The sequence below is a fragment of the Pseudochaenichthys georgianus genome, chromosome 14 (genome assembly GCF_902827115.2).
Source record: "Pseudochaenichthys georgianus chromosome 14, fPseGeo1.2, whole genome shotgun sequence".
Classification (NCBI taxonomy): Eukaryota; Metazoa; Chordata; class Actinopteri; order Perciformes; family Channichthyidae; genus Pseudochaenichthys; species Pseudochaenichthys georgianus.
Window position 1 is genome coordinate 35,925,047 of NC_047516.1, and position 25,405 is coordinate 35,950,451.

The window sequence follows — 25,405 nt, forward strand, 5'->3', positions numbered from 1 at the left end:
AGACTTAGATAAGTATCACATTTTGAAGCCATAACCCTAGAGGGGATGTTGCATAGGGAGTCGATCGAGCTGGTAAACAGAACAGCAGCTATGCACTATAACATATACCTATACAGCTTGAGATACAAATACTGACAATTGTTCTTTCTATTGGCAATATTAATGGATGTCCACAGGAAGGCACAATTCAAATGTGATTTCAATGTAGTGGGGAACTGGCCAAATGGCACTTCCTACATCCAAGTTCACAATATTCATATAAGCAATAAAGCATGTAAGTATCCAATGTAGTCATATAAAGATGGCAGAATAAAGTTAATAATAATGGAGTTAAGTGTTTATTAATCATTAGGGTTTGTACACAAGTCAGGATGTACGATACACATACAGTATATGAAAATATGTTTATTGGGCTGTAAGATTAGTAGCATTAGTTCACTTTTTCAAAACTAGAAATAAATCCATAATTTGAAGTTTATGCTGTTAATATGAACATTTTTGCGTTTATAATATTCCTTATTGTTCCTTCAACTGATTCCTATTTTGTTATATTTTAAATAACTGACACATCTTCTCACTCAAGTGATCAGTGACACATAAACGAAATACAAAAAAGACACAAATACTAGCTTTATATAAAAACAGATGCTTTATTATGCATATGGAAGCTTGAAGCTTTAGTTTGATGCCACTGCAGCTGTAGGATAAAGAATGACGTGTAAGGCGGTGCTGTGTGGCAGCTGTGGTGTATTTATAAAGAGAGAAGTGGAAGAAGGCTGTACAGTGGAAAAGTCGAAGCAGAAAAGTTGGGGAAGAGAAAGAGAGGAGCGAGACAGAGAGTACAGGCGCAGAGAGCTACTGCATGAGAGGAGGACAGAGGGACAGAGTGAGTAAACGGGTAAACAGACAGAGAGCGAAGGAATTTCAAATCCACTGAGCTGGGGAGAGGAAGCTGTTCTGCACGATGGAGACATGACATGAGCAGGACTGAGAGGGGAGACAGGGGGAGAGATGAGTGACACAGCAGGGACACACAAATAATCACGGGGACTCAAAGACATCCTTGGACGGTTGACAAAAAAGGAGATTTGCGCTCTTCAAAGCATGACATGAGTGTGACAGCAACAGTCCAGGTCAGTGGTTCCTGTTTCTGTCACGGGGGGGGGGGGGGGAAAGGGGAAACAAGGACAGGTAATGTAAAAAAATGATAGACGTAAAAGGGAAAGAGGATTTGTTTCAGATCATGTACATGCTACTCTATTGGGTCTTGCTGTGGTAGTCGACCGTTTGGAGTACTTTGGACACAAGGAGCGGGCAGAGAGGGAGGCAAAGACCAAAAAAGGTCTGGAGTCAGAGCTGGAGAAACTGCAGGCTTGACAGATGCTGCCGAGCCACGGGGAGAGGAGAGGGGGACAGGCAGAGACAACCAGGAAGGAGACAATAACCTAAGTGACGGTGAACTATAAGAAACGTGGGCTGTGGTTAGGTGCGACCCAGAAAGAGTTCCAGAGAGTCAGTGTGTGTGACGGCGGGGGGGGTCAGGGGGGTCAGTCCCAAGAAGAAAGTGAGGGCTGGCTGTTACTGTAAATGTGATTCGGTGATTCTAAACAGAGCAGCTGGTGACCCTGAGGAAGAAGAGGTGTACTGTAGACGCGACACACCATGGACACCAGGGCTTCAAAGAAGTTCTAAGCCAAACGGACCCCTCACTCACCGGGCACCATGTCGACGGGCCCTGGCCTTGGTGCACTTGTCCCCGCCGAGGGGCTCCAGTCCACGGGGCCTGTTGGGCTCCAGACCCTGTTGGACCTGCTGGTGGGGGTCTACCAGGAGTTCTACTCCTCACACTTTGCAAGGGAGAAGTACGTCTCTGGCTTCCTGCAATGGGGTGAGTGTTTTCCTCTTGTTGCTAAGTGTATACGTGTGTGTGTGTGTGTGTGTGTGTGTGTGTGTGTGTGTGTGTGTGTGTGTGTGTGTGTGTGTGTGTGTGTGTGTGTGTGTGCGTGCGTGCGTGCGTGCGTGCGTGCGTGCGTGCGTGCGCGTGTGTGTGTTCTTTTTATGTACCAGGTGCTTCTGCTTTTGCTTGACTGACTCACACATGAAGCCACTGGCGAGTTCCTGACAACTGTTTAAATTAACATGTTGACCTAAATTACTCCTCTGGTTTCTGACAGTACTTGTTGCTTGGCGACCACTTTGTGAATCGATGCATCACCAAATGTAGCACTGCGTGCGACTGAGCAAATATTTGATCCGTTTAAGAGCTTTTCCTGAGTAAGGACAACACAAGTCATTTATTATTGATTAACTCTGTCAATAAGGAACCGTCTCAAAGCTAATCCACTCATTCCATGTCGGTGATTTGACTTGCTCGCATTGTTTAATTGTTGAAGAACTAATGTATAGGCAGAAAGGAGACTTTACAAAGTTTCACAAATCCACTACATATTATGTTCTTCTTGGATGATTCTGTACCTGAGTGCCGCTACAAGTTTCTATTTGTTATGATTTGATGCACACTTGCATGTGTGTGGCTTCCAAACCCTACCAATCCTTTGCTCTTGACGGGATAGTCCCTGAATTAGGTATTGATGTCATGTGTTCAGCTTTCTCCACTGAAACAGACTGCAGCTGACCAACGTGAGCCATGGTTTGTTTAAAACAATGTCAGGATTGAATACAGTGATGGTTTATTGTTGATTCATTATTTGCCAAACTGTGGGCTGTGTGAAGCTTCAGGTTTCATGGGTCTTTTCAGCGCACTTGATGACATCTCCACCTTCATTTATGTGCTTGAGAATATTTCTGGAAGCAGATAAACATTTGGATTTATCCTTAGAAAAAAAGTCTGGACTTTGATTTCTAAACCGTTGATTTAAGTTAGCAGGTCACTCTTGGAAAAGAGATGTTAATCTCAATGAGTCTTTTACCTGGTTAAATAAAGGATATCGAGTTTGGGTTCATAAATGAATTACATCACATTGGGTGCTGGAATCAGATTTTTCTTTTTCTTTTTTAAATAAAATATATATATTATAGGTCAACATATGTTTATAAAAGAAAGGACTTTTTCCCCCTTTTACAGAGCCCCCCGAAGCCATTTGAAAATACATCAAAGTACCTGGGTAAAATAAATAAATAAAAGCATAACATCATGAAGACAAAATGAAATAAGAATTAGTGAGAAAGAAAGATTAGCGCTGTTTGAATTAAGATAATAAAATAAGTAAAAATAACAATTTCTGCCACTGCTATTGGCTTTAAAACATGACACAAAATGGAATAGATGTTTGACATACAGTTTCTTCACTACTGAGCATGTTGAAACAAAAGTCACGTTGTTTTTCCACAGATCAGATTATGACACACAATCCATATTTAGTGTTATTATAATGTACAATATGTGAAAAAGACTTCCATACGAACACAAAATATCTGATTTATAAACAAACTCATATAGCGATAATATTACTGTCAAATTGCACTGAACACATGAATGATTAGTTATTCATCTGCTGTCAATCCTCACTGGATTCCATTTACAGACCGCCCGACAGACAAAGGTCAGCACTTGCTCAGGGATTACAGCAGCATATAAACGGCTCTCTAAAATGAGCTGACCTCTGTGTTCTGACCCAGAGAGCAACCGGAGACCACCAGAGCTGGGGGGTTACTTTCAAAATGGAATCCGCTCAAATGGTTACCTGTAAAATGTATCACAATAAGAAGTGCAATGTAAATAAAGACAAAAGCACATGTATATCCAGGGTTTCCCACACATAGACTATACTTGGGCGGGCCGCCCAGGATTATTTAGAAGTATAGTTCAGGACCCATTTAGGTTTTTTATTTTTTTTTTAATTATTATTATTATTATTATTTTGTATTGGTCCGTCATCACGACGCCGTCTGCGATCGATTAAATAGTGGACAATGGTCCCTCGCTCTACGCCTCCTGTACCCAGTCCTGGACTGGCCATCGGGAGGACCGGGGTTTCCTGATGGCCTGGCCTGTGAAGTGGCCTGCCTCACACAGGGGGACTGGCTGTCTACATGATGTGGCCTGCCCACATGGCCACTGTCATGAACCAAACATAAATAAATAAACAAGTGTCAGTGTTTTTTCATATTGGAAATGGTATGCTATTGGTTATGGCCATGATTTTATGATTATTGAAATGTATACAGTTCTGTTTAATATAGGTTTTTCCATAGATCTAGTCTCTTTATTTCCCCCTCAAAATGCACCAGATTGATGCATTTAACTCCAACATTTAACAACAAATCTTAATTATAGGTTCCTAAAAATATTTACCTTTTTTTTTAAATAGTAACCCATGTCCATATATTTATTTGTGGGTAGATTTAAACTATAGGGCTATCACTATGGGCCCTACCTGTACCTGTTCGCTCTGCCATGGCGTGAAGGGTCTGCGAACAAGCGACCAACAGAAAGGTTAATGTTACCTCCACCCCCCAAGTATATTTCAGATCTGTTGGAAACACTGATATCAATAAGATGTTCTATGCTTAAGTGTATTATATTACAATAATGACAGAACAATGTGACCTTAGAAAAGAAGAAACCAACATAGTAAGGATAACAAATATTGTATTTATAGGAAAAGCTTCCTTTCATGAAGCATATCCAGGCAGCAGCCATACACCAACACTGGAGCACATACTACAGTTTGAAAAAGCAGAAATCAAATCTGAGCTCCATTTTAGTTTAACACACACAGTTAAGCTCACACACACTATTCAATGAACATACAGGTTCACCTGCTGAATTAAAAACAGAACAAATGAAGCAGAGAAAGTGAAAAGCATGCAGCAGATTCAGGCAGTAGAAGTATAGATTCACACTTAAAGTATTATCCTACAGAACAGAACAGCTGACAGAGAAGAGAGAACATCTGATCCTTTATAACAGGTTTTAGGTTTTTAGTGACATTGTATTCCTGCTAGTAATCCATCATTTTTAGAAATGCAACAGAAATCTGATTACATCTTTTTTATGTAGCTAAGTCGCCTTCTTTTGTTAAAAAAGCATTACGTGTTAACGTAATCAGGATACAAAAAAGAGTAACTGCATTAACTTCTCTTTAAAAAGACAATCAGATTGCGTGTACATGTTTACAAGAATGGGTAGTACTAGCAGTTACAGCACTTACAGTACATTTCAAAATAAAGATCAACATATTATAGGTAGTCTGCCTGAATTATCAATTTGCTTTCATTCTTCTTTATTTTAAATGTATTTTTGTTTAATACAATAGGTGGACACCTGACTTATTAAACACAAATACTGTGTTTGCTTTTAATTCATGTATTAAAGAGCCATTTTGTATACAAAATAAATTGGTTTCTTCTTTTGTAAGGTCACATTGTTGTGTTGTCTTACACTGCAGTACAACACGCCTCTGCTCTGTGTAAGTCTGATAGCATGTCATCACACCTCAACTCTCACCCCTTCGTCCTCTCTCCTCCCTCTGTCTCCACTAGTGTCAGCAAACCCCCTGCATGTGACCGTGTGTATCTATGGTACTGCTCAGTACCGGGGCATAGGGCCATCATGTGCCCTCAGTGGTGGGACACTCCAAATGTAACCACACAATGCGTCCAGGAAGGAGGATCCAGTGTCCAATGTGGCTGTGTTAAGCCCCTTCCTTTGGTTTGAATCAACTGGTCTGTGGCGTACCCCAGAGTGAACCCGTACCCCAGAGTGAAACCGTACATCTTGAGGGTGTCTTGGAGACACTGGTGGTGATTGTGATGAGATTAGAATAATAAAGATCTGGATTTGATGAGGATTGGACTTCTGATGAGCTCAACTGGATATAAAGACTTGAAGGAGGGCCTGGTTGATCTGGTCTTTCAGCAGAATAAAGAATAGATATACAGTTTGACACAGCACCATGATTCACCAAGTGGCTAATTGTTTACTCAAAGAGTGCACTCATTACCAGAGTTTTAGAGGCAGCTGAAGGAGTGAGAGAAGAACAATTAAAATGAATAACTTAAATGTATTTAAGATTTCAACTTACAATAAGCTTCATTAGTGTTCTTCGCAACTACCCTACTGAGGAAATATTTATTGTGAAGTCAGAGGCATGTGGAAAGTATGTTTATTTGCAATTTTTATGAACCTTTCCTAATGCGGAAAAGCTTGCATAATAATACTTTAACACTCAGTTATTGTGTTGCCGTCTGTGAAGCTCAGTGAGGCCTTGATCATTAAAGGTGGGGTAGGTACGTTTCAGAAACCGGCTGGAGATACACTTTTTGTTATATTCCATGAAATGTTCTTAACATCCCGATAGCAATGAATATCTGAAGTGCTTTGACAAAAAATCCATAAAAAAATGTCATCTGTGGAAGCCTGTACTGTAAAAAGTACAACCAGGCTAAACGGATTGGATTGCCGCCCTGTCTGTTGGCCTTCCATCTCGTGCACGCACAAATGTATCTCATGCCCTCATTGGGTGTGCCGTCATTGGGCGTGCCCTCATTGGACGTGCCCTCATTGGGCGTGCCCTCATTGGGCGTGCCCTCATTGGACGTGCCCTCATTGGGCGTGCCCTCATTGGACGTGCCCTCATTGGGCGTGCATTGCAGCAGTACTTCAATGACTCGCCAGCAGACGGCCACTTCCACCAGTCTGCTGACGTCATGTGCGAGTTCATGTGTGTTGGAGGAGGTGCTCTGTAAGGAAGTCTGAAGGAAGGGGCGGATTCTTTTCGGCTGTGTACTTTCACATTTGAGTGCACTCGAGCCGGTTTCTGAAACTTACCTACCCCACCTTTAAGGTTTGCTATGACAAGAAGAACTGGTGGATTAGGAGGGAGACGGTGGGCTGAGCCAGACTGAAGAGGAGCATTTCAATGTGACTGTGACAGCCAATTCTCAACGTGTCACCCTCTGTTTCCATGTAGCTATCGTTCCACCTAGCTCCATGTCTGCCTTGCTTGTGTTCTGGTCACCCTCTACATGGTGTTCCTAATAGGTGAGGTCAGTAATGGATCCAGAGTCAACATTTACATGAGCTGACTGCATCACTGTTTTTTTCTTTCATTACAAATATCACTGGTAACAGCAAGTAACAGTAGAGTTTACACGTTGTCCTTTGTGTTGATATGAAATCAACATCTAATAAATTGTACATTAATAAAATAATTGTACAGTCTAGCCCAATTCATTCACAAACCATGTGTTGTACAGCAGCTGTCTATGTGCTTTCAGATACAAAACATTTGTTATCCACATATCAGAATGGATTATTAGGGAGGGCTTAGTCATCAACATGTGCAGTCATGGGATATCATCACAAGGCCCGTCAGCTATTCAAATGCGTTTCTTGTTTTATATCCTAATTGGAACTGTGTAGACATGAGTCAAGCAAATGGCAAGCAGCGATGTTAGTAACAAATCTTACGTAGAGACTTTCCATCATATCAAATAACTGTTCATCAACACATTTGATACATTTTGTAAACCTCTCTCCTCCATCTCTTTGCCCTGACGTTCTTCATGGAGGGGAGTCATTTCCATTCATGACGATAGGAAGCTGGCAGAGGGGCCGGCCGAGCACTTACACTGGAAGTCTTGAATAAACACAAGCTGGCACACAGACACAGGACATACGTACATACTGTATAGACACACACACACACACACACACACACACACACACACACACACACACACGCACAAACACACCGACTGTTCCACAGACTTTCTTTTTTGCGTGGGATACGGCAGCAGGAAGCAACCAGAACAGGACGGACAGTGAGGTCCATTTCCTGCCCAGAAACAAACAGAATCATTTTTCTCCCAGTGTTGGGATTTTTACTAAAGAACATCTGTGAAGTGATGTCACCGAGGAATGAGCAGACTGTTCAAACTACACCCAAAAGTTATCAAGGTGTTGGGTGGACATTATGGGATGTTTTTCATGGCTTTACTGTACATCAGGAAGTCATCGGTCAGACTTCCACATAGCTAAGAGAATATTAATCGACCTAGACAATGAGGCTGTACGGATCTGGATTTCTGGAGCGATGACATATCCCACCTCGCCAAACGCCCTAGCATTTTTTGGGGAGACTTTGGGGATTTGGCCAGGGTGAAGCACGTCTGGGCACCTTGTCTGCTGCCACGGTAACCTAAACCTGGATTAGAGACAAAGACGGTACAAAAGAAGTGGACATAGTCATCGTGATTCCACCTATGGGTTTGTTGAATGTTTTTGAAGCTGAGAGTGGTGCAGGAATGAGTCCTAAACCTGTAGATAACTTAACCTTTTACCACTTCCAGTCCCCTCGTCTCGAAGTCAACGTTTTTCAAACAAGTTTGTGGTTAGAAGTCTGAAATAAGGTCTGTGGTTAACACGTGTTCTACAGCAACTTTTCATTAGTAATAGTATCCAGATATTTCTGACATTGCACTTGTCGGACCAATGCTTCCATAATTGCCCATTCAAGCTTGGACACCCTCTTTGTGAGTGGCTGTAGCGTTTTGTTTCTCTGTAGGCTCCAACATGTTGTCATGGATGTAATGAGTGAGTGGTAAGTGGAGACTCAGGGATGTTCCAGAATATGACAAATCCTATAACGACCCTGATTGAAGTGTTTACAAGCTTTAAAGTGATCAGATGATTTGACCTTCTGGATGTCCTTGACTGATCTTCCTTTTTAAGATGTGGTCATTTTGTTATGACTCTACTTCTATAACATGTGACCACACACACCGTTTCCTGATCGGTGTGTCCCTTCAGTTAGACAGAAGATTATATTTACCATAAAGGGAGTTCCTCTTCAGCAGAGTAACTGTCTGAATTGGAGTTGCAGTACATCTAAAATAGCAGCTATCATTTATGAATTGAGGCAAGTTTCCAGTCCTTCATTTTTACTTTCATTCCCCACCTCCTCACACACTTAGAGGAATGCAAGAGAGAGAACCTGCAGGCCTCAGAGCTCAACGTTTCCTGAGTCAGAGGACAATCCTGTGACAAGGATCCTTTATCCTCTGCGAACACATGCTGTCGTCCTGGGTCAGGGGCTGGGCATGCATGCTGCATCACAGAAAAACACACAGGCGACTGTTTCTATGCTAGAATAGAAATAGACTGATGAATGGACAGCATTCATGTTGATGTCCTACAGATCACTGACCTTTGTACTATTGCACTACATAGGGGTGGCATCTCGGTCTGTAGGGACTTGGCTTGGGATCTGAAGGGTAACCGGTTCAGGTCCAGATCGGACCAAAAATACAGAGTGCGGACTGGTAGCCTGAGAATTGCCAGTTCGCCTCCTGGGCTCTGCCGAGGTGTCCTTGAGCAAGGCACCAAACCCCCAACTGCTCCCAGGTGTTGGAACACTGGCAGCCCCTTGGCTCTGCCACCTGCCCCTTGGTGCAAATCAAGGACTGAAATCCCCATCAGGGCTAATGGAAGTGATCTTAATCTCAATCTCTTTAGGAATTTATAAAAAGTTTTAGTATGTTAACAGAAAGAAAAGGGTAGATATATAAACCAATTTCATTTGGCCGCATTTTATGTCTTGTCTGTTTATTCATTTTGCTTTTATTTATATTGGGGGCAGATGATGATGGTTTTAGCAATGACATCATCTAGGGTCACTTGATGTATTTCAAATGTGATTTTTGAACCTGATTGAGACTGTGTGCCTTTGTGTTCTATGTGTTACCTGGCTGCTAGACTAAAGTTAAAGTGAAAACAAAGAAAGGCTAAGAGGAAGAGGATTATAGAACATATGGAGCTAAGCCAGCATGCAGCAAAAAATCTGCATAAAACATTGTCTCTTGTCTGTTTATTTTCCTCTTATATATATAAATCATGCATTGTGGACTTGGTGAGTTTTCTCTTCGGGAAAGTTTTCAGACACGCCCGCCGGCAAGCTTCAACGCACGCTGCTGTGCGGACGCTGCGTTAATGTTATCTAAGTGATGCTAATTATGTGCTAGATCTTGCTTCATAGTAAGTGTTAGAGTAAATTAGATTGTAAGTAAGTGTAATTCTATCAATCTTCTCATCTATGTCTTACTGCAAGAAAACAAATAAGCTCAGTCCGCAAAATGTCATACCATTTGTTTTATTGATGTAATTTTCATGTAACATACCTAATTGCATACATGATTTATTTATTTATGTGTTTATTTATTTATTTATATATTTATTAAGTTACTTATTTATTTAATTTTGGCTTAGCACAATCAAACAAACAAATCAAGCCTGCAGGGTTTCAAATGACCCATCTGAACTCCTTGTATGAAATTGAGGATAAGGATATGTTTTTTCAACTGTGGTACTGTGGGTGCTTAGGAGGTTTAAGTCCTTCCATCCTTAAAGACACAAAACATTTCTGCGTTACCATCTGTCATGTTCCTGGTCGATCGGATCCCTTGTCCTGTCTTATTTGTAAGCTACAATATATCATGAAAATGAAACAATCTCTCCCTTCTCTCGTCCAATCACAGCCGAGCCCCTGGTGAGGCAGGTGAGAAGGACTCGCATCAAAAGGGAAGACTTTCATATCCTGAAGGTGATTGGCCGAGGCACATTCAGTGAGGTGAGCAGGAGTGATACTTTTTAAAGTCTCATATTAACATGATCTGATCAAGCATTTTGAAGTATCTGCGTTTACACTCTATTTACCCAAATGTCTTCCTATTTCACGAGCAGTGACAAGGTCTGTTATTCATTTGAAACTTCACGTTATTCTTAATCTTCACCGCTGCAGGTTGCTGTGGCAAGGATGAGAAGCACACAGCAAGTGTATGCTCTGAAGATTATGAATAAGTGGGACATGCTGAGGCGAGGAGAGGTACACACACACACACACACACACACACACACACACACACACACACACACACACACACACACACACACACACACACCTGAGGCCTGTGGCCTGTACTACGAAGCAGGATTTTCGCTTAGCCGGCTAACTTCAAGGAAAACTCGGGGTTTCCGGTCCTACGACACTGGTTCTCTTTTTAGCAGGCTCCATGGTAACTTATGCTGTGCGGCTAACCTGCCCCGGAGAAGGTTAGGTTGCAGGCTAAGAGATCAACTCAGTGAAAGCACTGCCTGCTGACCAATCAGAGCTCAGTGTGCAGAGTTTAAAGCAATCAAGTCATATTACAGGATAAAGGAAATACAGAAAAACTGCCGTTTCAGGAAAGACGGCTGGCAAAAATCACCGACTGTGTGAACGTGAACATTAATAGCATCTGTTAGCATCTAGCATCTGTTAGCATCTAGCTCTCCTGCTGACAAACTTTTAGCCATCCCTGCATTTACAAGTAGTAGTTTTAGTTGTCTGCGATCTGCGGAGGCCTACTCCCACCTGTCGAGTACGGCTGTACTGAGGTGTTTTTCCTCCGGAGACGTCGCGAAGAGACGGAGCGGCTCCACCTGTTGCTGCATGCGATCTGCGATTTACGGAGGCCTGCTCGTCGCGAAGAGACGGAGCGCCTCCACCTGTTGCTGCCTGCGATCTGCGATCTACTGGAGAGGTTTTTACCCCGGAGTGGTCGCGGAGAGACGGAGTGGATCCACGCTTCGGGCTTGGCCTGCTTCCACCGGGCGTGTGCTGCTGTGCGGAGGAGGATTTTACCACCGCTGGGGCCTGCTTTCCACCTGTCCTGGTTCTGCTGTTGCAGAGGCCTGCTTTCACCCCGGGGATACCACGGAGGGACCGGAGCGCTTCCACGCTGCTGTTTTCGCCTGTCCTTTGCTGCTGTGCTGATTTTGCTGCAGGAACATCGCGGATACTGTGTGCTGGTCTGGGAAAATGGCCCATATCGGGATTCTGCTGTGCCTGTTAACTGTTTTGGACTATGAGAAGATCTCTAGTCATTCTGAGAAGTCTACTGGATTCAGGTCTGTTCTGCCACCCGCAGTGGGCATCCCCTGCAAAGGTTCGGATGTGTTGCTCAAACAATTACCGGTTGCCTTGTCACAGTCAATCTGCTCGACAAATTATGTTTGTCTTTTTTGTTTTCCTGCGATGATGGTTCTTCAGGACTGCTTCTTAAGCTCAAATCACACTCTCGCAGACTTTTCCGGTGTTTCTAAAGTAGATGACAATGTATGTGTGTCGTTTAAGAGGAAAAGATGGCTGTTTTTGTTGTTGTTGTTATTACTGTCAGGAAATGTAAAACCTAACCCTGGTCCGCCCAGTAGTAGTAGTCAGATCGCTACTCCTGCTGATTTTAAAGCTAGGTCTGGGTTGGGTTTCATCCACTTGAATGTGCGCAGTCTGTTAGGTAAACTAGATTTTGTCCGTATCTGGGCGAGCTCGACTGACGCTGACGTAATTGTTTTAACAGAAACATGGCTAAACAAATCTATTTTGGCCTCTGACATTGCCTTAAATGGTTATAATGTGTATCGTTCCGACCAGCCTAATAAAGGTGGTGGCGTTGCCATTTATGTTAAGAATAAGTTCAGTGTAACCACATTAGTTTCCAAATCGATCAGTAAGCAATTTGAATTTTTAGCCATAAATATAGAAGTGGCAAAGGGTCAACAGGTCATGGTCGTGGGCTGTTACAGACCCCCCTCAGCGTCAAAGACTCGCAAATCTGTTATCACAACTAGACTACAAGGAAATAGTGCTACTTGGAGAGTGTATCTGGGACTGGTTAACTGCAGTGTCAGAGGATTTTAAAAACCTTTGTATCTCTTTAAATGTTACTCAGATTGTGGACGGTCCTACTCGCCCTAACATTAAGTCCCCTAATAAATCCTCCCTAGTTGATCTCATTTTAACTAATGTTCTCCATAAATATTCATCTGTGGGAGTATTTGCAAATGATCTGAGTGACCACTGTGTTGTAGCCACAATTAGGGACACTAAGGTCCAAAAGGTTAAACCTCGCATTATCATTAAGAGAGACAAAAAACATTTTGTGGAGCAGGGTTTTGTGCATGATCTGTTTGATTGGGATAAAATCGATCTGTGTGCTGATGTTGAAACCGCATGGTCTTATTTTTATCTTGGTTTTATGGAGATCATTGATAGACATGCACCCCTGCGTACATTTAGAGTAAAGGGACGAGACAATCCTTGGTTTTCTGCTAATCTGTCCAGTCTCCTTCATGAGAGAAACAAGGCCTGGGCAAAGGCTAGGAAATCAGGCTCAGAGGTAGAATGGCTGCGTTTTAGGCAGCTAAGAAATAGCTTCACTTCACTTCACATATCAAAAGTGCTAAATCAAAGTACTATCTGTCAGTAACCACAAAGAATCTGAATAATCCTGGAACATTTTGGAAAGCCATTAAATCGTTATCCACCGGTGATATCCGTAATGAGCTACCTCCGTGCATTACCACAGCATCTGGCTCTATATCGGACAGGGCTACTATGCTCAATTGCTTTAATGAGCATTTTGTGTCCTGTGGTTCTATGTTTGATTCTGTCACTAACTCTGCTTCTGTGAACACTACAGTATGTGACTCTGAAAAATGTGTGTTGGAAAACCCTTTTAGTTTTACCCCTTTTACTGTTGATGTTGTTCGTGAAGCTTTAACCAAGTTAGATCCTAAGAAACCGGCCGGCCCAGACAACGTAGAGCCTTTCTTTTTAAAGATAGCTGCAGATTTTATTTCTCAACCTCTCCCTACACTTTTTAACCTCTCCCTCAGCACTAACACAATTCCAAAATGGTGGAAGTCAGCGTATGTCCTGCCTTTGCTAAAAGGAGGGGAGGCCACCTTATTAAATAACTATAGGCCAATCTCTAAGTTGTCAGTTCTGGCTAAGGTTCTTGAACGCCTAGTGAGTGAACAGGTAAAGGTGTTTTTATGTACAAATGACATCCTGTCTAAACATCAGTCAGGCTTCAGAAAGCAACACAGCACCATCACTGCCACAATGAAAGTGGTAAATGATGTGGCGAGTATTTTAGATAATAAGCAGAGTTGTGCAGCTCTGTTTATTGACCTTTCAAAAGCGTTTGACACCGTCGATCATCTCATCTTAAAGCAGAGGCTAGCCAGTATAGGCATGTCCAGCCATGCAGTGGGTGGTTTGTGAACTACCTCTCTGAAAGGTCCCAATGTGTTCACTTTGATGGGCTGTCTTCTCAGTGGTTGAACATTGCAAATGGTGTTCCCCAAGGTTCTGTTTTAGGTCCACTTTTATTCTCCATCTACATCAACAGTTTAGGTGAAAATGTGGATGAAGCTACTTTACATTTTTCTGCGGATGATACCGTGATGTACTGTGCAGGTCCCTCCATTAAGGAGGCTGGTGTTAAATTACAGGCTGTTTTTAACATTATTCAGACTCAGCTCTCTGAACTAAAGCTTCTTTTAAATGTTGAGAAAACCAAGGTAATGCTCTTTTCTAAAGCTAAAAAGACACCAGAGCCTGTTTTAGATATTGTAACTACGCAAGGAATAAAACTTGAAGTTGTTGCCTGTTACAAATACCTGGGTATCTGGCTTGATGATTGTCTCACTTTTAAACTTCATGTCAATAACCTGCTTAAAAAGCTGAGGGTGAGGCTAGGTTTCTGCTACAGGAACAAGTCCTGTTTCTCGCTTGAGGACAGGAAAAGGCTAGTCACTGTGACCTTTGTACCTGTGCTGGACTCTGGGGATCTGGTCTATATGAATGCACCTGCTAATTGCCTGGTCAAGTTAGATGCTGCGTATCACAGTGCACTGAGATTTGTGACAAACTGTAAAGCATTAACCCATCACTGTACCCTGTATGCAAGGGCTGGTTTGCTTTCACTAACTGTACGGAGGCTCAGTCACTGGTACATTTTTATATACAAAGCCATGTTAGGGAAACTTCCATCCTACATCTGCTCCCTTATCTCACGGAAAATTGTAAGTGGCTACTGCCTGAGATCGAATGCTGTGGTTTTATTAAATGTGCCAACTGCTAGGGAAGACAGCTTTTAGATGCGCAGCTCCTCTGTCTTGGAGTTTTTATGTTTCATGTGGAACTACTTGAGCAGGTCTCCCTTGAAAAAGAGATCAATGATCTCAATGGGATGTATTTGTATAAATAAAGGTTTGAAATGAAATGAAATGAAATAGAATATAACCTCCCATCTTCAGAGCAATCTGACTATTTTTACATTAGCGTTAAGAAAGCTTAATTAAATATCTGCCACAACATAAGTAACCGGATCAGAGTAACAGTACAGTCCGCGGCATATCACATCATAATGTATCATATATTTCCTTATCTGAGTCAGCTTCTTGAGCCGTATCTGGCCGTGCAACACTCACAGTGTCACATACTGTATGCAGAAGTATTATTTTAAGCAACACATTAAGTTGACGAAACACTCGAGTCAAAAAATGTAATTAAAGTCAGATCGTGTCTTAGACGGGGCAGTGATATCATAAACCTGTTAATGTACGCATTCAAACAGTCACGGGCCCTTAGAATCGTCCTAACTTTTCACCCCCTTACGGCGCCCCTGCATACTGTATGCAGAAGTATTATTTTAAGCAACACATTAAGTTGACGAAACACTCAAGTCAAATGTAATTAAAGTCAGATCCACTCGTGTCTTAGACGGGGCAGTGATATCATAAACCTGTTAATGTACGCATTCAAACACGTGTTCTGTTACCAGCTGTATTCACCTTGCAAGTGCAGCTCTGTGGCTTTGATCCTGGATAAAGTGTTTAAGTCATGGATGTTTAAAGTTTAACGTCTTCATATTTGTCTAATATTAAAGTTCACTTTTCATTCAGGAAGTATGACGCTGCGCTGTCAGTGCGCTTCTCCATGTTTGTGATTGGTCAAATGTTGCTAACCCTGCCACTTTTATGTGAACGCGCACATAACTAGTTAGGACACCGCTAGCTTGAGTTAATGAGTTGATAACCAGCGTCGTAGGACCACTTAGCGAGAGCGCGTTTGTTTTGGATTAGGTAAACCGGGTAACTCAAACATATCCAGGTTATGTTGAACCGGCTTCGTCGTACAGGCCTCTGCTCTCACATTCACAAGACAAAGAATATGTGCTGATTTCTCACTGCAAAGGCTGGGCTTGGATGAATTACTTACAAAGGGAAAGTTAAAGTAAAGCACATGGTGAAACTGTCCATGATTTGTTTTGTGTCTCAGTGGGACAATTATTTGGATATCTGTCTTTCTACTTGAAGCCTTTGTGTTTGTGTTTTACATAGACAGCGTGTTACCAGGAGGAGAGAGAGGTGTTACTCAGGGGCGACCGATGCTGGATCACAGAGCTGCACTATGCCTTTCAGGATGACAACTACCTGGTGCGTATGAACATACATGATGTCAAGTATATATGTTGTACTTGTACTGCTAGCATATTCTGCTTTTAACAACAATTCTGCTGCTATTTTCCAACACATCCACCCTGCCCTCCCTCAGTACCTGGTGATGGATTACTATGTAGGGGGGGACCTGCTGACTCTGCTCAGTAAGTTTGGAGACCGGATCCACGAGGACATGGCTCAGTTCTACCTGGCTGAGATGATCATGGCAATTGACTCCATCCACAGACTGGGATATGTACACAGGTACACTATTCTTCTCCTTAAACTAGGGACTATTTGTCGATGGGATCACACCAGCAGCTATGCCAAATTGGGCCACAGGGCCATCAAGTTGGTCCACACTTTTTCGCCCTTTCTGAGACCACACCCATTTTTAGACTTGGTCCTAATATTGATCTTAACTGCAAAACGGTTAATTTCTATGATGGCAAATCAGGCCTGGGACTTTAAGACTACACACTAACATGTATGCACTCTATCCTGGGACTGTGACATGGAGGTAAATAATGTGATATCAATTAAATCTGACATTTAGAGATGACAATGGCCCGTTCTTCCCAATTCCTTACACAGAGACATCAAACCTGACAACATCCTGCTGACAGCGGATGGACACATACGACTAGGGGACTTTGGTTCCTGTCTGAGGCTCCTCGAGGATGGGATGGTGAGGGTTGACACTTTCTTAGAAGTTTCACAAAAGATACCCTAAAGAGGGTAAAAGAATGACAAAAATCCAGCAAATCATGTTTAAATTTTTTTTCTTGTGATTGAATTTTTAAAACAACAAATCAAATTGGAAATTCTGGCTTGAACTTATACATTTGTATTTAAAATCAATTGGCCTGCTTGTTTCATTTCAGGTTCACTCGTCACTAGCAGTAGGGACACCTGACTATTTGTCTCCAGAGATTTTAAGGGCCGTAGAGGGGGCTGGAGGTTATGGTCCTGAATGTGACTGGTGGGCTCTGGGTATCTGTGCCTATGAGATGATGCTGGGGACCACACCCTTCTTTGCAGAGTCCATCTCGGAAACATACGCCAAGATCTTCAACTTCCAGGTACATTGACACGCTGACAAAGTTATTTCAGATTTCATTATTTATAAATATTTATAATTACTCTATTATATATGGCTTTGATGAAAACTTGATTATGATAGTCAAATAATGCATTCTATGAGTATTTCTCTAGCAGACCGCTGGAGAACATTGCCTAGTTGCAGTTGTCTGAAAATAATGTGAAAAATGTGCCAAAGCAATAAAATCATTTCTAATTATATAAAATCATTTTCAAATCAGCCTTTGGTTTTGATTCTTTAGTAAGTAGCCTGGTGATAAGAGGGGGACATTTACAGAAAATGGGTCATCATTTGGAAATGTACCTTTTCAGGATGATTCAAAACTGTATTTTGAAAACAGTGAAAGCATTTTTAAGATTGTGTAGTACAAGCTCAATAACAAAAATCATTATTTCAAACTTACCTTAAGAAGTGTCAGATGGGACAGCATACTGCCTGTGAGCAACAGACCACGAGCTAACCGGCTAGCAATGCAGAGAAGCATTTCGTACCATGTAAGGCTAAGCTAGCTAGTAGCTTTGAGCTATAGGTGGCCATGGATTGGAAGGAGCAGGCAAGAGTAAGACTTCCTTAAAACCCTTTTACTTAGCAGTAGTTATACTACTAGTGGTAACTGAAGAAGTGATGTCAAAAGACATTGTCTTCCTCAGCTTCATTCACTTGCCTTGCCTTGCCCTGCCTTGCCTTGCCTTGCCTTCATCCCCAGGAGTATTTCGAATTCCCTCCTTCTGGCCCTGAGATTTCAGACGAGGCTCGTTCCTTCATCACTGGGCTCATCTGTGAAAGGGAAGTCCGTCTGGGAAGGAAAGGCTTCAGTGACTTCAGGAACAATCCCTTCTTCTGTGGACTGGACTGGGCTTCCCTGCATAAACTCCCAGCCCCCTTCCTGCCTGAAGTGTCTAATCCAACGGACACCTCCAACTTCGACATCCTGGATGACTGTCTCAGTGAAATGGTATTGTCTTTAGAGAATGTTTCCATACACTTATGAAGAGACCTAGGTTGTGTCTGAAAGAAAGTGTAGACATGTTATCACGCTGAAAAACCTGGTAAATGGTCCACCCTTAATAATCAACCCAGTCTCACGGCATTTCTTGTTATAGTCACGACATTTAATCTATTGATTCGTGTTCACCAATGTATTTCTACTGGTAGTATGTTTCGTGCCTGCACCACGTCTTTTTGTCCGGTCGGGTCTTGGAAGACCGGAAGCTGTGTGGTTCATAAAAACATTTTTCTTACTCAATATCAAGCCACGATTATTGTTTTTATTTTAAATCGTATAATGTCTGACTTTTTTTGCCGTCCGTAAGGAAAATAAATGGGGCTCAGAGCCTCAGAATACTTTTTCTCCTTCTAGTTTGTTATTCTTTTCTAAATAACACACTGTTATTTACTCAACAATAACACACAATTCTCCTTGTTTTTATTTATTTGTTTAATTCTATAATATCAGGCTTTTTTGACGTCCGTCAGGAACTGAATTTCAAAATAAAGTCACCGGAAACAGACGTAGGCGACACACACCCACTGAACTGATTACCCAAGATCCTCAGCTATGGTTGAAGCTCGGTGATTGGATGTTTTAGCCGCAATGCACATTCGGATATGGTGTCTATGCGATATGAAATCCGAAAAAATAAAAAAATAATACTTTATTCCGAGTGTACTTGCTTTTCTCTTTGAAAGTCAACACATAACGCCATTGTAATACACGGTTCGGCGGCATTAAATATTACACATCTGCCGTAGTTCTTTATTTATAGAGCCCTGAATAGAAGACTTCTAGACAAACTGGAAGAACTGCCACCGAAACTGAATATGTGACGTGGATCATAAATATATCAGCAATTAAACAACATCTTCAACTTCTCTTCACACAATACGTCTCCTTGCAGTATCAACACTAATTCGGCTGACTTTTATATTTTGTCCAATTGGTAGATAGCAGTGCAGTTTTTAAAGTTATTATTGATTTCCTTTGAATTAAAGAATGTAAATACCGAGTTGAGAGAATGGTCAGGGGTTTTGGGTGATGGGAGACACATCTATGGAATCAGAATTTCAATAGCTTACCATTAAATGACAGATATACCTTTCTGTCTGTGATGTTTTACAAATCAGATATTAATGTGTAAAACTTCTACACAGCAATATCCTGTAAAATTATGTGAAAACATGAGTATACATACATAAGTGTCCTACACTAATAATAAAAAGTATAATTTGTTGTGTTAACACTTTATACTTGACAGTTTTTTAACCCGCACCACCTAGTGGTTAAAGCACGTTATTGATTTTGAGAGTACAGTACATCCAAAATAGGGGGAAAGTAGAAGGTCAATGATAGAAATATAGAATATATAAAATCAAGACGATACTCTCAGTGATCTCTACAATAAAACAGTTAGTGCAGGATGTACAAAGATATTAATAGGAGGATGTGCAAAACAGAAAAACTAATTAACCTTTATTTAAACATTAAGGAATACTTTTGGTTAAGGTCTTCTTTTAAATAAGAAAATAACTTTGGGGGTATCTACAGATAAATATTAAGCCTGACAAAGTACTTAACGTCTAATATATTGCTTTCCTGCAATGTTAACTATGTTGAAGCACTTATTGTAACCGATATTATACATATTTATTATACTCTTATAAGATGTATGTAGATATAATAAGAAATGTGCATAATTTGACAGTTTAATGGTGGAGGTATACACACATATTGATAGATGTCTTGTAATGCACTGTTTTTCATTCATTGCATAACTACACCGTAGTTGTGTATATGATATGTCAATAAACCTTAGAAAATCTTGAAATCTTGAAAGGGATGTGCAAAATAGCAATTATATACAGTCTTTGATTAAACTATTAGTAGAGAATAACGAGTAATGAATATACTTTATAGAGATCTGCAGATAAATGTTTAGTCTTTTCAAGCACCCACTATCAAATATCTCGCCTGATTGTTGGCACTTCACAATCACCTTCCCTGAATTGTATTCAGGTGTAACCAAAGTCTGATTTAAGGGTTGTCTATATTTCACATCATTAATCAGAATCTGCAAAGTAACTAAAATAAATGTAATGGAGTAAAAATACCAGGTTAACCTCTGAATTGTAGTGGAGTAGAATTACAAAGTAACAACAAGCTGTCATGTGGGCATACATTAATGCTGCTCATCAGAGGCGGATCTAGAAAAATATTCATGGGGTGGCAAGAGTGTGGCAGGAGAATTTCAGGGGTGGCATCCCCTGGCAGAAGTATATGCAGATTTAATCGCAGTCATATCAATCAATGTTAACTTGGAAATCCACAATATTTATATTTTAACTCAATAACATTAGGTAACATTATTGTGGCACATCAGTAAAGCTTTAAATATAAATATATCAGGTGGCAGACATCATTGAATGAATTTTAACTGAACAATAACTGAATGAGTTTGTCTCACTCTTAGACCAGCAGGGGTACCAAATCAATGCAGACTGCTGCAATAAGTACATTAATTAATGTCTCATCGATGTTTGTCTGTATGAATATGATAATATTAACAATCATATTATTCCTATAATCTGTCTATCACTGTTATGATTCACATATTCAGTGTTATTATTAAATACACTATATTTTTTGGAGGAGTTAATGATGAATGTTCAGCGCCCCACAACTTCATTGCAAACAGTTACAACCTTGACTTTACATCAGAAAGAACAAACATTAAAGAAGTGACTAACTGCATCAATTAGGGTAAAAAACTTGTATTCAGCTAAAACATATGCATTACATCGCTGCAGTAAGTTATTATCCAGTGGAAAGTCCTTACCTACTGGCCTAGTTAAATCAAAGTGGTTACTTTTTTTTGGCTGGGCAGTGTAGTTTTACACACCGTCTTATTTGAACTTTCTCAGGACTTGAAACAGTTTTTGGGGGCAGACCCCCACAAAGAACAACCATATATTTACACACGTAAGGTCATCATCTTAACAGTTTATTATTCTCATCGACTCATCCGTGAGCAGAGCATCAAGTTGGCATGCCTATAACAGCTGCATGTGGCGCTTACCATCTTGTTCAGCACAAAAGCCTCCACAAACTCTATAAGATTAAGCTATGGTGCGCTTTGATTCAATGCTGAGACAGCCAAACTTGACAGGCTCTTCTCTGTCATTGTAGACCGCAATTACCGCAAATACCCTCATTCCTTCCGTCTACTTGGATCCGAATGCTTCTCGTTTCAAATGAAATCGCGCCAATCATATTTCCAGCGCTCGCTCCAGGGCCGGGGGAGGGGTTACAAGGCTTCTTGGCATATTGTGCTGCATTCACATTGCACTCGGACATTAGAGATTTTCCGATGAGCCACAACTGTTTCGTTCAAAACAAAGCTGCCAACTGGGGTGGCAAGGCATTTTTCTGAGGTGGCAGCTGCCACCCCGTGCCACCCCTGCTGCCCATTATGGACACAAGCAATGTTCACCCATTTATTAACGATATGTTTTAAATGTGATAACACCAATGTGTTCTTATTCACCAAAACCTCCAGGGGTGTACACAGTTTAATACGGGCAACTTCTAATTATGGGAAATACAAAAACATCTTTTAAAACTATAATTCCCAGTAGAGACGTGCCATAGAACATGTTGTGAAACACAATAGCAAGCATGTGTAGTTCTGGGGGGGGGGGGCTGGACCCGTTCGAGTCCAGTTTTGGATAGTCTGCCGTGGTTTCATTCCATTTCATAGAGCTGTGTTTGACGCTCGGCGTAACCTTGGCACACTGCCACTCCAACATCCAATCACAGAGCTTGAAGATTAATCATGGGGTTTGTCCAAGCGGCAAACTCTGGGGAACAGCCGGGAAGCCAATACAGAAGTGCCACACACTGCAGTTCATACATGGGCCATTAGGGACTGGATGCAGAAAGGAGCAATTTCCATAGACCCCCATGTTAAAATGCCCAACTTTACAGCAGAAAAAAACATGTTTCTACCCATGGATGCAATAAATATTATTATCGATATAGTTAGATTCCACCTTCATGATTATGAATCTGTGAGTGAATTGTTTTCTAACACGACCCTTTTATTTATATTAGGTCTTAAAGAGCCTGTGACACGGTTTTCCCCCATCATCCAAACCCATCAATTTGAGTACATATTGTCCCCTTGAAAACCGTTACTGAACTGATTTTGGATATTTGTACTTTGATAACCATTAATCTGCCCTTCAATAACACACACACACACACCTGAGGCCTGTGGCCTGTACTACGAAGCAGGATTTTCGCTTAGCCGGCTAACTTCAAGGAAAACTCGGGGTTTCCGGTCCTACGACACTGGTTCTCTTTTTAGCAGGCTCCATGGTAACTTATGCTGTGCGGCTAACCTGCCCCGGAGAAGGTTAGGTTGCAGGCTAAGAGATCAACTCAGTGAAAGCACTGCCTGCTGACCAATCAGAGCTCAGTGTGCAGAGTTTAAAGCAATCAAGTCATATTACAGGATAAAGGAAATACAGAAAACTGCCGTTTCAGGAAAGACGGCTGGCAAAAATCACCGACTGTGTGAACGTGAACATTAATAGCATCTGTTAGCATCTAGCATCTTTTAGCATCTAGCTCTCCTGCTGACAAACTTTTAGCCATCCCTGCATTTACAAGTAGTAGTTTTAGTTGTCTGCGATCTGCGGAGGCCTACTCCCACCTGTCGAGTACGGCTGTACTGAGGTGTTTTTCCTCCGGAGACGTCGCGAAGAGACGGAGCGGCTCCACCTGTTGCTGCATGCGATCTGCGATTTACGGAGGCCTGCTCGTCGCGAAGAGACGGAGCGCCTCCACCTGTTGCTGCCTGCGATCTGCGATCTGCGATCTACTGGAGAGGTTTTTACCCCGGAGTGGTCGCGGAGAGACGGAGTGGATCCACGCTTCGGGCTTGGCCTGCTTCCACCGGGCGTGTGCTGCTGTGCGGAGGAGGATTTTACCACCGCTGGGGCCTGCTTTCCACCTGTCCTGGTTCTGCTGTTGCAGAGGCCTGCTTTCACCCCGGGGATACCACGGAGGGACCGGAGCGCTTCCACGCTGCTGTTTTCGCCTGTCCTTTGCTGCTGTGCTGATTTTGCTGCAGGAACATCGCGGATACTGTGTGCTGGTCTGGGAAAATGGCCCATATCGGGATTCTGCTGTGCCTGTTAACTGTTTTGGACTATGAGAAGATCTCTAGTCATTCTGAGAAGTCTACTGGATTCAGGTCTGTTCTGCCACCCGCAGTGGGCATCCCCTGCAAAGGTTCGGATGTGTTGCTCAAACAATTACCGGTTGCCTTGTCACAGTCAATCTGCTCGACAAATTATGTTTGTCTTTTTTGTTTTCCTGCGATGATGGTTCTTCAGGACTGCTTCTTAAGCTCAAATCACACTCTCGCAGACTTTTCCGGTGTTTCTAAAGTAGATGACAATGTATGTGTGTCGTTTAAGAGGAAAAGTTGGCTGTTTTTGTTGTTGTTATTACTGTCAGGAAATGTAAAACCTAACCCTGGTCCGCCCAGTAGTAATAGTCAGATCGCTACTCCTGCTGATTTTAAAGCTAGGTCTGGGTTGGGTTTCATCCACTTGAATGTGCGCAGTCTGTTAGGTAAACTAGATTTTGTCCGTATCTGGGCGAGCTCGACTGACGCTGACGTAATTGTTTTAACAGAAACATGGCTAAACAAATCTATTTTGGCCTCTGACATTGCCTTAAATGGTTATAATGTGTATCGTTCCGACCAGCCTAATAAAGGTGGTGGCGTTGCCATTTATGTTAAGAATAAGTTCAGTGTAACCACATTAGTTTCCAAATCGATCAGTAAGCAATTTGAATTTTTAGCCATAAATATAGAAGTGGCAAAGGGTCAACAGGTCATGGTCGTGGGCTGTTACAGACCCCCCTCAGCTGTCAAAGACTCGCAAATCTGTTATCACAACTAGACTACAAGGAAATAGTGCTACTTGGAGATTTTAACTGGGACTGGTTAACTGCAGTGTCAGAGGATTTTAAAACCTTGTATCTCTCTGAATGTTACTCAAATTGTGGACGTCCCTACTCGCCCCAAATATTAAGTCCCCTAATAAATCCTCCCTAATTGATCTCATTTTAACTAATGTTCCCCATAAATATTCTTCTGTGGGAGTATTTGCAAATGATCTGAGCGATCACTGTGTTGTAGCCACAATTAGGGACACTAAGGTCCCAAAAGGTTAAACCTCGCATTATCATCAAGAGAGACATAAAACATTTTGTGGAGCAGGGTTTTGTGCATGATCTGTTTGATTGGGATAAAATCGATCTGTGTGCTGATGTTGAAACCGCATGGTCTTATTTTTATCTTGGTTTTATGGAGATCATTGATAGACATGCACCCCTGCGTACATTTAGTAGAGTAAGGGACGAGACAATCCTTGGTTTTCTGCTAATCTGTCCAGTCTCCTTCATGAGAGAAACAAGGCCTGGGCAAAGGCTAGGAAATCAGGCTCAGAGGTAGAATGGCTGCGTTTTAGGCAGCTAAGAAATAGCTTCACTTCACTTCACATATCAAAAGTGCTAAATCAAAGTACCCACAACCACTGTCAGTAACCACAAAGAATCTGAATAATCCTGGAACATTTTGGAAAGCCATTAAATCGTTATCCACCGGTGATATCCGTAATGAGCTACCTCCGTGCATTACCACAGCATCTGGCTCTATATCGGACAGGGCTACTATGCTCAATTGCTTTAATGAGCATTTTGTGTCCTGTGGTTCTATGTTTGATTCTGTCACTAACTCTGCTTCTGTGAACAGTACAGTATGTGACTCTGAAAAACGTGTGTTGGAAAACCCTTTTAGTTTTACCCCTTTTACTGTTGATGTGTCGTGAAGCTTTACCAAGCTTAGATCCCTAGAAACCGGCCGGCCCCGACAACGTAGAGCCTTTCTTTTTAAAGATAGCTGCAGATTTTATTTCTCAACCTCTCCCTTACTCTTTTT

The 25,405-nt window shown here is 41.8% G+C and overlaps 1 protein-coding gene across 1 annotated transcript in view; it reads left to right on the forward strand.

Annotated features, from left to right (window-relative positions):
• Positions 1-1,181: 1,181 nt before the first annotated feature.
• Positions 1,182-25,405, forward strand: part of LOC117458930 (myotonin-protein kinase) — a 42,989-nt gene continuing 18,765 nt past the window's right edge. The window contains exons 1-8 of the mRNA XM_034099679.2: positions 1,182-1,888; positions 10,501-10,592; positions 10,764-10,847; positions 16,193-16,288; positions 16,407-16,555; positions 16,886-16,979; positions 17,176-17,373; positions 18,100-18,348. Coding sequence (XP_033955570.1) covers positions 1,723-1,888; positions 10,501-10,592; positions 10,764-10,847; positions 16,193-16,288; positions 16,407-16,555; positions 16,886-16,979; positions 17,176-17,373; positions 18,100-18,348 — 1,128 coding nt within the window. The 5' untranslated portion in view covers positions 1,182-1,722. The remainder of the gene's footprint in view (positions 1,889-10,500; positions 10,593-10,763; positions 10,848-16,192; positions 16,289-16,406; positions 16,556-16,885; positions 16,980-17,175; positions 17,374-18,099; positions 18,349-25,405) is intronic.